General features: G+C 35.5%; 1 protein-coding gene across 1 annotated transcript in view; it reads left to right on the forward strand.

The window, feature by feature from the left end:
• Nucleotides 1-13361, forward strand: part of KATNAL1 (katanin catalytic subunit A1 like 1) — a 91895-nt gene that overhangs the window by 32358 nt on the left and 46176 nt on the right. The window contains exon 3 of the mRNA XM_020997124.2: nt 4944-5104. Coding sequence (XP_020852783.1) covers nt 4944-5104 — 161 coding nt within the window. The remainder of the gene's footprint in view (nt 1-4943; nt 5105-13361) is intronic.

A 13361-nucleotide genomic window follows, 5' to 3' on the forward strand; every position in this document is an offset into this window, starting at 1 on the left:
CTCAATATCTTAGGTCTAGAGAGTAGAGTAGAAATTGAAAGAATCCACCCATCACCTCCTGATAGAGATCCTCAAAAGAAAACTCCCAGGAATTTTACAGCCAAATTCCAGAGCTCCTAGGTCAAGGAGAAAATATTGCAAGCAGCTAGAATGAAATAATTCAAACCTCATGAAGCCACAATCATAATAACATAAGATTTAGCAGCTTCTACATTAAAGGGCTTGCAATATGGTATTCTGGAGGGCAAAAGAACTAGGATTACAACCAAGAATAATCTACCCAGCAAAAATGAATATAAATCTTCAGCATTGAAAAAATAGATATTTAATGAAATAGAGGACTTTCAAGCATATATGATGAAAAGACTAGAGCAGAATAGAATTTTTTTTTAAGGCAACTGGGGTTAAGTGACTTGCCCAGGGTCACACAGCTAGTATGTGTCAAGAGTTTGGTCTGAGGCCGGATTTGAACTCAGATCTTCCTGACTTCAGGGCTGGTGCTCTATCCATTTCACCACCTTGCTACCCCTTCTAAATAGAAAATTTGACTTTCAGATAACAAGACTCAAGGGAAGGATAAAAAGGTAAACAGGAAAGAGAAATCATAAGGGATTCAGTAAGGTTAAAGTCCAGGCTACAGGTTCCCACCCTTGAGGTAAACCATTTACATTCCTATTGTTGTTGTTGTTGTTATTTGTCCTTTGTTGTCAAAGAAGACCAAAGATGTCAGGAAGGTGGGAGACCTTGGCATTTTTAAGCTAAGGTTTTTCCTAGGTCTCAGTTGGTCTGAGGCAATACCTGTTCAGTGAATTAAGGCTAGGTAAGAAATGATGCAAAAGATGGACTAGTTTGGCTACTCAAAAAAAAAAATCTATCTGGGAGGGGAAGACCTTCAGGGTTTCTGTGGGTAGATGATACATGTAACTCCTAAGAACTTTATTATCATCATGATGGCAATTAAAAGGAGTTTACATAGACAGAGGGGCATGGATGTGAGTTGAATATGATAGAACATTATCTAAAAAAATAAAATTAAGGGATGAGAAAGAGGAATGTATTGGGAGAAAGGAAGAAGGAGAAGTAGAATGTGGTAAATTATCTCACATAAAAGAGGTGCAAAGGAGCTTTTACATGGAGGGGAAGAAGGAGATGTGGATCAAAGAGGGAATAACATACATACTCAGTTGGGTATAGAAATCTATCTTACCCTACAGAAAAGTAGGAGGGGAAGAAGATAAGAGAAAGGTGGGGTGCTAATACAAGGAAAGATGGATTGAGGGAGATGGTAAAATAACAGCCATTCCCCAGTTGATAAATGGTCAATGGATGTGAACAGGCAGTTTTCAGATGAAGTAATCAAAACTAGAGTAATATGAAAACATGCTCGAAATCACTATTAATTACAGAAATGCAGATTAAAACAACTGAGGTACCATACACACTTAACAGATTAGCTAATATGACAGAAAAAGAAAATGATAAATGTTGGAAGATGTGGGAACATTGAGACATGACTGCATCATTGGTGGAGTTGTGAACTGCTTCAGCCATTCTGGAAAGCAATTTGGAACTATTCCCAAAGAACTGTAAAACCATGCATACCTTTTGACCCAGCAATACCACTACCAGGTCTGTATCCCAAAAAGATAAAAAACAAAAAGGAAAAGGACATATGTATATAAAAATAATTATAGCAGGTTCTTTGCACGGTGGCAAAGAATTGGAAATTGAGGAAATGTCCATCAGTTGGAGAAGGACTGAACAAGTTATGGTATATGATTGTGATGGAATACTATTGTAGTGTAAGAAATGACAAATAGGAGGCTCTCAGAAAAACCTGGAAAGACTTACATGAACTGATGCACAGTGAAATGAGCAGAACCAGGAGAACATATTTAACAGCAATATTTTATGATGATCTACTGTGAATGACTTAGCTATTCTTAGCAATACAGTGATCCAAGGCATTTTTGAAGGATTTATGGTGAAAAAATGCTATCCATGTTAGAGAAGAACTGATGGAGTCTGAAAGCAGATTGAAGCATAGAAAAAACTTATTTTTTTGGGGGGGGGTTCTGTGTGTTCTTTCATAATATGACTAATATGGAAATACATTTTGCATGACTGCACATGTGTAACCTATATCAAATTGCTTGTCTTCTCAGTAAGGGGGAAGGAGAAGGAAGGAGAAAATTTGGAATTCAGAATTTTAAAAAATGGATGTTAAAAATTGTTTTTATGTGTAATTGGAAAAAATAAAATATTAAATAAAAAAGAAATGACCAAATTAAAGGTAAAGTTAGATTAAATTAAAAATTGAAAATGTAATTCATAAGTGCTAAAATTTGGGGTCAACAAAATTTTTTTTCCATACAAAGTTTATTTAAAAGGTTTGCAAAGTTTTAAAAAACAAATTTCTTATTTCACTGGAAATTGTTTATCATTGCTCAATTATTTACTTTTATTAAGTTGTACTTTATATTGAATTGTATATTAGTGGTTATTATATCCTTTGGTAGGTAATGAAGGCATTAAATTTGCTCTTCAAAGTGTATTACTACAATATGACTCCCGTTGCAAAGTTGCACAATTTGTTTTACTGATGTTTAATTTTCATCAGTGATGAAAATAAATGTTTATTTTCATCTTGATTTATTTTTAAACTGTTTCTGTGGACTACTATCTTATTTTAATGTTAATTTGTGTTTTTCTTTTATTTATTTTAGTTTTCAGCATTCACTTTTATAAGATTTTGGTTTCTAAATTTTCTTCCCCTCCCTCCCTTTTCCCCTCCCCAAGACAACAAGGCTATACATATATAATCTTATTAAATATTATTCCACATTAGTCATGTTGTGAAAGAAGAATCAGAACAAAAGGGAAAAATCACTAAGAAGAAACAACAAAACAACAACAAAAAAAGAAAATAGTATACTTCGATCTGCATTCAAACTCTATAGTTCTTTCTCTGAATGTGGATAGCATTTTCCATCATGAGTCTTTTGGAATTGTCTTATGTCATTGCATTGCTAAAAAGAGCTAAGTCTATCAAAGTTGGTTGTCACACAGTGTTGCTGTTATTGTGTACAGTGTTCTCCTGGTTCTGCTCCCTTCACTCAGCATCAGTTTATATAAGTCTTTCCAGGTTTTTCTGAAATCTGCCTGCTTATCATTTCTTATAGAACAATGTATTCCATTACATTCATGTACCACAACTTATTCAGCCATTCCGCAATTGATAGCCATCTCCTCAATTTCCAATTTTTTGCCACCCCAGAAAGAACTGCTATAAATATTTTTGTACATGTGGGTCCTTTTCCCTTTTTTATGATCTCTTTGGGATACAGACCTAGTGGTATTTCTGGGTCAAAGGGTATGCACATTTTTATAGCCCTTTGGGCATAGTTCCAAATTGCTCTCCAGAATGGTCGATCAGTTCACAACTCCCCCAACAATGCATTAGTGTTTCAATTTTCCCACATCTTCTCCAACATTTATTTTCCTGTTTTGTCATGTTAACCAATCTGATAGGTGTGAGTTGTTTTAATTTGCATTTTTCTAATCAGTAGTGGTTTAGAGCATTTTTTCATATGACTATAGATCGCTTTCATTTCTTCATCTGAAAACTGCCTATATTCATATCTTTTGACCATTTATCAATTGGGGCATGGCTTGTATTCTCAATAATTTACTCAATTCTCTATATATTTTAGAAATGAGGCCTTTATCAGAGACACTGGCTGTAAAGATTGTTTCCTAGCTTTCTGTTTCTCTTCTAATCTTGGTTGCATTGGCTTTGTTTGTGCAAAACTTTTTAAATTTAATCAAAATTGTGTGGATTACTATCTTAACTGAGAAGCATGATGGAGTAGTGTAATGATCAGAATGTGGAACTGGAGTCAGGAAAACCTAGGGTTAAAATCTTTCCTCTTGATGCCTATTAGCCTACTAGTTGCCTAGTGGAGAATTTAAAATTAGCCAATATTTTTGAGCTCTAGATAACTCTTAAATTAGGGAAAAGTTGGGAAATTACAGATCTTGATATATTGGTTGTCTGAATTAGACAAAAATATTTTCTAGGGCTTTTGAATATGTCACAATGATTTATTTAATGCAATTTTATTTTTTAAATTAACAGAAATCTTTTCTCTTGCTCCTTGTTGAGTTGTTTCAGTCATGTCCAACTCTTCATGACTCCATTTGGGGTTTTCTTGGCAAAGATACTGGGTTGGTTTGCCATTTCCTTCTCCAGCTAACTTTACAGATGAGGAACAAAGGCAAACAGGGCTAAATGACTTGCCCATACAGCTAGTAAGTGTCTGAGGCTGAATTTGAACTCAGGTTCTCCTGACTTTAGGGCTGGTGCTCTATCCACTGTGCCACTTAGCTGGTCTGTCTCCTTCCTACCCCCAACCCATTGTGGGGGAAAAAAAGAAAAAATATAACAAATGTGCAGAGACAAGTAAGATAAGCTCTCTCATTGGATGGTTTCAAAAAATATGTCTTATTCTGTACCCCTGAGTCCATTTCCTCTCTGTCAAGAGGTGGGTAGAAAGTTTCATCAGTCATTTGAAATCATGGAGGATCATTGCATTGGTTTAAGTTCTTACAGCTTTAAAAGTTATTTGTAAACCATTTTCCTGGTTCTGCTCTTTTCATTCCTCATCAGTTAACAAAAGTCTTCAAAATTGTTTTTCAAATATTGATATTATAATATAAATTGTTTTGGTTCTTACTTTAATCTGTCAATTCATACAGATCTTCCTATGTCTCTCTTTTAAATTACCTGTTTCTTCATTTCTTTCATAAAATAATACTCTATTACACTTGTTTAGCCTTTGCAAAAAAAAATCAACTCTAATAGAACTGCACTTTTAGAAGTTTTGTAAATTTTAACATGTATCAAGTCTTATAAAATAAATGTTGTTTGTTTTTTTTTTAAGGTTCGACAGGAGTTGCTAGAAGAATATGAACAAGTCAAGAGTATTGTCAATACCTTAGAAAGTTTTAAGATAGACAAGCCCCAAGATTTTCCTGTGTCATATCAAGATGAACCATTCCGAGATCCTGCGGTTTGGCCTCCTCCCGTTCCAGCAGAACACAGGTAGCCTGCGGAGTGTTAATTCTATGCTTTTCTGATTCTTGTTATGATTAATGACTGCTTTTAAGAATGAAAAGAATATATGCCTAAAAAAAGAATGGAGTAATATTTTTTGATTTTATTGTTAGCAAAAATGCCTTTTTTTGGTTAGCAATTTCATATATTCATATGTGTATATGTGTGTATATACATATATGTATATATATTTATCATATTTACATATGTATATATTTATGTTTATCAGTTTGCTGATTTTAAAAAGATCCTGGTAAGAAGGTGTGTTAATCATATAAAAATGTTATACTGTTTATATTACATACTTTTATAGGTGGTCCTTTTGTAAAGCAAATCTTGCTTTGAGTATAGTCACAGCCTTATTTCCGCTGTATTTATGTGATAAAGAACTATGCTGAGACAATTTGCTTATCTGATTATCTTACTTTGAGTACTGCCTCTTTTTTTGACTTGGAGATCCTCAGCCATAAGGTTCCTGTGTTATGGAATAAGCAAGCCAGAGTCTTCAAAGATCAATGATAATGCAGCCTGAAAAAAAATCACTTAATAAATGTCACTCTTTCTTTTTCATAGATTTTTATGAAATATCTTTCAAATGCCTTGATGCAATCCAGACCTAATGTGTGTATGGTATTCTCCAATCTGCTAGTCTTGTGGCCCTATCAAAAAGGGAAATTCTGTCATATTGGTATGACTTAATAAGCTCATAGTGTCATCTTTTTCTCTAACCGTTCAAAAACCATCCCTTTATTTTTTAAATTCAGTTTTATTTTCAGTTCCATACTCTCTCCCTCTTCTAGCACCCTCCCCTATCCATTGAGGAGGCAAAAAATAAAAAACTCATTACAAGTATGAAGTCCTACAAAATAAATTTCTGTATTAGCATGTTCAGGAAAAAGTAAGAAAAAGAACAAAATATGCTCCAGTCTGTAGTCTGAGTCAGTCAGCTGTCCATCTGGAGGTAGATAGTGTGTTTTATCATGAGTCCTTTGGAATTGTGGTGGGTTATTGTATTGATGAGAGTTACTAAGTCTTTCATAATTGATTATCTTTACAGTATTGCTGTTACTGTGTAAATTGTGCTTCTGGTTCTGCTTACTTCACTCTACATCAGTTCATACAAATATTCCTAGGTTTTTCTGAAACCATCTCCTTCATCATTTCTTACAACCCAACAGTATTCCATCACAATTATATAACACAGAGTTTTCAACCATTCCACAATTGATGGATAGCCTTTCAGTTTCCAATTCCTTACCACAGAAAAGGCTGCTGTAAATATTTTTGAACACGTGGGTCATCCCTTTAATAATGCGTTCTCCAATGTTTTAAACCAGAAGTTTATATCCAGCCTACCAGTCTATGGATTACAGCACCTGCCTTTTTCTTCCCTTTAAAAACTGGGACATTTTCTCACCTCTAGTTGCTTGGAACCTATTTCATTCACTGTATCTTAAGGTCACCAGTGTTTAGCAGTTAGATCTGGAATGTAGTTTGTTCAGGCCAAGATGATTAGAATTCCTTTCTGGGTACCATTTTCTCAGTTACCTTGGTTTTCAAATCTTATGAGGTATTTTCATTTTGTTTTTCAGTCTGAAGGTTATTTTTGGTAGATGAAACAGAAGTAAAATTAGAGTTGAATATTTATGCGCCTCTCTCTCTCTCTCTCTGTTGCATAGTCCATTCTCATCTCATCTGTAACAAGCAAAGGTTCCGTCTATTCTTTTTCCCTCCAACATAACTCAAACCCAAACTAAACAGACCCTTTTTTTATTGTCCTATTTCTGATGTGTCCTTGTGGCATGAAAGTGACCCTGGGTTCCTGCAGGTTATGCCAGTAGAACACAAGCTCATATGCTCAGACTTTGAACACAGTCCTGGAGACAGTCTGAGTATGCTGTCTAAGAACTGCCTTAGTTAAGACAAGAGAGACTTGTAGGTTGGTTTCTGGGTGAGAAATTGGCGATGGTATGCTTCCCCAGTAGTGGTGGTAGAATTATGGAAAAGTGAGAAGGGGCTACTAAAAATAATATTTTTTTGGTTGATCTGTAAACATTACTTTAGTTGTAGAGACTCTAAACGTGACATCTTTGTTCAATGACCATTGAATTGATGCACTTTAGAAAGAACAGAACAGTAGCAGTCATAACACTTGTGATCAACAAAACCAAAAGATGAAGGAAATTGCAGCCATTTGGGAGGTGAGCTCCTAGGCTATCCTTGGAAAAGGGAACAAAGAAATTGGTGGAGTTGTTCTTATTGTAGAACAAAAAGCATCATTTCATGGGATATATGGTCACCTTAACCTGTAGTACTCATGGAAATCATAGACAAGAAAGCACCGTGAAGATACTCATAACTAATATACCGGTATCTACTGTAGAGGATAAAGTAGAAAAAGTCTGCTAACAATTTGACAAGATCCTTCAAACCAAGTCAGCACACACTTTTTTCTTTTAAAAAATATTTTGTATTCTTCCATTATAGTCATTTCCCATTATATCATTCTTCTCAATTGAACTCTCCCTTTTAACTAAAAAACCAGATAAATAAAACTTGCTGACACAGTGATGGCATTTAACAATGTTTAAACTTGGTAACTTTGATTAGAACGCTGGCACAGAGGAAATGATGGAAAATATTTTGGAAGTTTCTCGAGTTTGAGAAATAAATGAGGCCTACTCAATAGCTTCTCCAGTTCAGTCATTTTTCATTCGTGTCCAACTCTTTGAGACCCCATTTGGGGTTTTTTTTTGCAAAGATACTGGAGTGGTTTGTCATTTCCTTTTCCAGCTCACTTCACAGATGAGGAAACTGAGGCTAATGGGGTTAAGTGGCTTGACAGGGTCACACAGGTAGTAAGTGTTTGAGGCCAGATTTGAACTGAGGAAGACGAGTCTTCCTGGCTCCAGGCCCAGCACTGTATCCATTGCACCCCCTAGTTGCCCCTATATATTCTAGCTTCTCACCTATGTATCGTAAATACTTTCTTCTAGACAGGAGTTGAAAAATTGTGGACATGGTAAGCACCAAACAACCTCATAAATAATAAAATGGACTTTATATTAATAGGAAAAAATGATTCCTCATCTAAACATTATATCTGAAGCAGATGCTTGAGGGTACATTAGATTATCATTTGGTTTAGGAGAAAGTAAAAATCAACATTGAATTAAAAGAAAGCTTAGCAGATGAAGAAGATACTGTGAACATAGATTGTTCTGTAGATTGAACTGATTTATTAAACTTTCATAATTGGGAACAGCAAGAAATGGAGTAAGACAAAAATATTGATCATCACCATTTCCTGAAAAAGTATAGCTTTTGCATTTGCCATAAGGAAGATGCCAAATCAGCCAAAGCATCATAGCCAAGAATTTCCTTATCACAGTGCCCGCTGCAGAGAGATGGAAGCTGGGGCAATACTGATTTATAATGCAAATTTATATGAAAAGCATTTCAGAAGAAGGTGACAACAGATTATGCATTGTATTTCTTCACATAACAAGAAAAAAAAAGAGAGCAAAAATAAGTCTAAAGAAAGGTTGATGTGAGACCCAGGTGAGACACATCATACCAAGAACACTTGTAAATAAAACTGACAGATTGAGTAATAGGTGCTAAATGGATCCAAGTTGTCAGTGTTTCTTTAATGATATATTTTTATGATCAGTGATGGGAACTGCCACATTTGAACTCTAGCACCTCATTCTTAGAAGTGGTTCTTAGGAAGGTGGGAAGAGTAGCCAGACCATGCCAAACTTATATGGAAGAAATTTGTGCTGAAGGTGGCACAACTCTTAAAGAATCAAGAGGTCTTGTTACAAGATATCTCAGAGAGTGGAGAAGATACCAAAAGAAGAATACAAAACCATGGATGATAGTAATACCCAAACAAGGCAATTGATAGAATGTCAGTAATTGACATTCTACATATCATAAATATGTATCATAGATAAAATATATCTATTTTCTTATTTTCATGAAAATGATCCTTCATTAAGGGATATCCTTAATGAAGGTGCCCAAAGGGAACAGGCAGATTTCAACACCCATTTTCTACATCAGTCCACTTCTTTGAAGACACACAGGTGACTGGTATAAAACATACATGATCCCACTGTGCTCATTGTTTGTTGATTAACTACCCTCCCCCCCAAAAAAAAGAAAAAATTAAATCAGTGGAATAAAATGTAGCTTTGAATGCTTACTTCCAACAAGGAGTCTCTTTTGAATATACATTAAATTCCCTGGTAGTCATGGAGATAACTTTTTAGTGATTCACTGATTTTTTTTATGTCAATCAAGGCTTCAAATAGAAATGTGTGTTTACCAAAGATGTTTACCATTGTCATAGAGGATGTTCTATAGAAGTTGTAAATGGAATAATAACTCCCTATAGGTGTCAGGGTTCTTCAGATGTCTATGCCTAAAGATGACATATTATTTAATGTTACAGTGCTTCTTTAGTGAGATAAGCGATTACTCGAAAGATAATTGACCTAATAATCCATATTAAAAAAAACTAGATGGGTAAAAATGTGTTTTCTCTTGATTATGAAATGCAGCTGGATGGCTGATGCACTGTATCTGTATATCAGTGTGTATATTTGGGATAGGCACTGTAGAGGGGCAGGGAGTTGGGTCAAGAATTGAATAAGAAAGAGAGCTTAGATTTGATTTAGTTTTTTGTAAATTGGTTAGTATTTTTAATGATGCCAAGCTGCTTTTTGGTATAAAGACCTGTCTTTTTAACATAAATGTTCTGTGATTATAGATCTTGGAACACCAGTTTTTGATACCTTACAGGTGCAAGTGATCTGCAGCATATTTTCAGTAATAACCCACATGCAAGAAGTATAAGGATATGTTTTACGAAGTACAAAACTGGAAGAGGAAGCAGATAGTCACATGGAATGAAAGAGATGACAGATGTGTAACCTAGGTACTCCATTAGTAGGTGCCCTGAAAAAGTAAGGGTTCTAGCATGTTGGGTGCAACCTGCACAGGAAGTATAGAGAGTGAAGGAGCAGACACAGTCAGCGTACAGCCTTTGGCCCTAGAGGGAATACCCACAGTGATGGGGTCACAGACTGAGTACAGTTTTGAAGTAGAATTTCTTACAAGTCATACCTTTTGGTGGGCTTAAGCTTCCCTGATCCTGTTCTTAAAAGACTTTGTTCTTATTCCTCTTTTGTATCCATTTTCACTCACGTGTGTGCTCTCACATCCATGTTTTTGCTTTGTCCTTTTGAAAGCTGATTTCTTGATGAGCTTTCTGTGTAGCCATATTGATTGGTCTTTTAGACACCTTCCATTTTTTTCCTCCTTGGAACTGATTGCAACTCCGTCACTGGAGTTTAATTTGTGGGCACCTTTCATCTTTCTTGAGCTGACAATATTTTTTAGAATTCTGTGAGCTGCTTAGTTCTGAGTTCTTTGAAATGAAGTTTAAAAGAGCTGCTATAAATATTTTTATACCTGTAGGTTCCTTTCCTTTTTCTTTCATCTCTTTGGAATACAGATGTAGTGGTGGTATTGCTAAGTTATAGGTTATGCATGTTTTTGTTTTTGTTTTTTTGTTTTTTGTTTTTTAGCTCTTTGGACAAAGTTCCAAATTATTCTCCAGAATGGTTGGCTCAGTTCACAACTCCGCCAGCAGTGCGTTAGTGTCCCAATTTTCCCACATCTCCCCAACATTTATCATTTTCCTTTTCTATCATGGTAGCTGATAAATGTGAGGTAGTACCCCAGAGTTGTTTTAATTGTATTTCTCTGACCAGTAGTGATTTAGAACATTTTTTATATGACTATTGATAGCTTTGATTTCTTCTTCTGAATACTGCCTGTTCATATCCTTTGGCCATTTATCAATTAGGGCATATCTAATGGCTTTTGAAAAGGGTAAAAAATTCTGTGTTTATGCAGATCAGTAAAATAGTAGGTGAAAGTAAATACTTGCGACTTGAAGTGGATTTTAAACATTCAATTACAGGCTTTAGGTCCTATTTTAATTCTTTATTTACACTTTTCTCCCTTAATTTCTGGTTGTATTATCAGAACATTTTAAGTTTTAAGACTAACTGGATGGCAAAAATGACAAAATATTACCTGTAATGAAATTGATCATTTTCTTTTGCTGTTTAGAAACTGACTTAAACTCTGTCATATGTTGTGGGCATTATCTGTTCAAAGTGGCATTGCTTTAATATCAGAGGTAGAATGCAATGCATTGTCAAAGAACTCACAGGAGAGAAACATTAAGCCATAGGGAAAAAAAAGCTGAGAGGACCGGAGAAAGCCTAGTTGATAAGAATCTTTTGAAGAAATATTGAGCATGGAGCTAATAGAGAGATGTATTGGGAAAATTGTGCTGGAAACTCAGTTCCTTATTTTCTGCAATGCTTTGATTGATGTGAAGGCTGCTTCTTTGACAGAAGTCTGTTTTGACTCCTAGAATTGTGGAAGTACAGTGTGCCATCCATGACACCAACTCCTTTTGTTGTTCAGCGTTTCAGAAGAGGCTGAATGTGTACAACGAATTTCATCACTATATGTTTTCAGAAAATGCCAAGAAGTTTGGCTTCTTAATAGTGTTATCTCTTCATTATCCAAACACTCATTCTTTTAACTTTTGGCCCCAAGCACAGCTTGGGAAGAAGAGAAGAAAAAGTACCACATTTTTGGGAAAAATTAGACTTTAAAATACTGTTATTTAAATGTAGTAGCTTTAAGTGGATAGTTCCATTTTTTTCCTTAGTGGAAAATTTTCTTATGTTTAGAAACTTACTTCTCCAGCAGCCTAAAATTTGTAGTGATATATTCCTTGATTATATGTTACCTCATTAGAAACTTTTATCCTTTTAATGAAAAATTACTTTAAAATGTGGTACATAGTTTGTATACCTCTAGAATATTTAGATTATTTAGAACTTAAGGTTTGTTTTAAAATGTTAAATTACCTTATAAGCATTAGTTATTTTAAAAAAGACATAAAACTCCTCTAGTCACCAATATACCTTGCTGGTACCATAACCTTGCAATAGACTCCTTTCTTTTTCCCTTGTTTATTAACTCAAATTTTTGTAAGTTGATACAGTTTCTACCCTAATGTCTAAGTGACTTCATTCTTGCAGTTGCTATTTCATCTTATTGACAGCTGTTGATAGAAGTTATTTGGTGAGTATACTGTGTATCCCTGGCTCACAGGTTCATACTGGATCACAGAACTAGAGCAAGAAGGAAACTTAGAGGTCTAAGAGGTCAGCCTTCTCATACTACAGTTAAAGAGGCCCAGAGATGTTAAGTGACTTGCTCAAGCAGATTCATGATTTGAATTCAGATCCTTGGAACACCAAGTTCATTGGTCCTTTGTACCATAATGCGTATTGATGGTCATCTTTAGTAGCAAGAAACTTTCCTAGGGAACACTTAAAACTATTTTGCATACACATCTGAAAGCTGTCACTCAGTTCTTAATTAATACTTTGTCCAGTGATCCACTGATAAACAAAAGAGATAAAGAACTGAACCAAGAAGGCCACACAGCCTCTGGGAAGCTGACAGGAGCTGGTGGGTGTGTGATCAGTATCTACCTTCAGCCAGATTGAACCAGAGGTTTACAGATTTGACATGTTCTCACGGTTCAGCAACCTGAGACACCAATGGATGAGATATCTATTTGCCCATTTAATACAGTTTAACTCATATAGAGCAGGATCTTAGATATTCACCCCCTGAAGAGGAAACTGAGATTGAGAGAGATTACCCCTGGTCTTGTGGTAGTAGGTAGTATTCATTTATTTGAGTTCAGGTTCTATGGCTTCAAGTCCAATTTTCTTTCCACAACATCACCCTGATGAACATTAAGTGGCAAGATAGGCTCACCTGACAGAAATAGAGTCTGTCTGTGATAGCATTGAAGCAGTGCTTATCACAGCCGGGCTCTGTTGGTGTGAAGAAGAGATGGAGCAGTATATTTAACCAGTTATTTTATAATTCCATGAGGTGGGACAGCCACAGGTGGAGAGAGCAGAAGAATTTCTGGATTTCACCGAAACACATCTTTAAGCAATAGGGCAAGTCTGCTGACCGCTGGGATAGCATGGCTGCTGACAGGCCAGTCTAGCACATAACTCTATGGAATAGAGTCTCCCCTTTAGAGCAGACTTGAGCTTGGCTGTGAAACTAAAAGAAGGGGGAGGATTCCTTAAGAATCTGGCCTGCTTTTGTTGGCATTACAAAT

The sequence above is a fragment of the Phascolarctos cinereus genome, unplaced genomic scaffold, assembly GCF_003287225.1.
Source record: "Phascolarctos cinereus isolate Bilbo 61053 unplaced genomic scaffold, phaCin_HiC Scaffold_726;HRSCAF=1367, whole genome shotgun sequence".
NCBI classification, from domain to species: Eukaryota; Metazoa; Chordata; class Mammalia; order Diprotodontia; family Phascolarctidae; genus Phascolarctos; species Phascolarctos cinereus.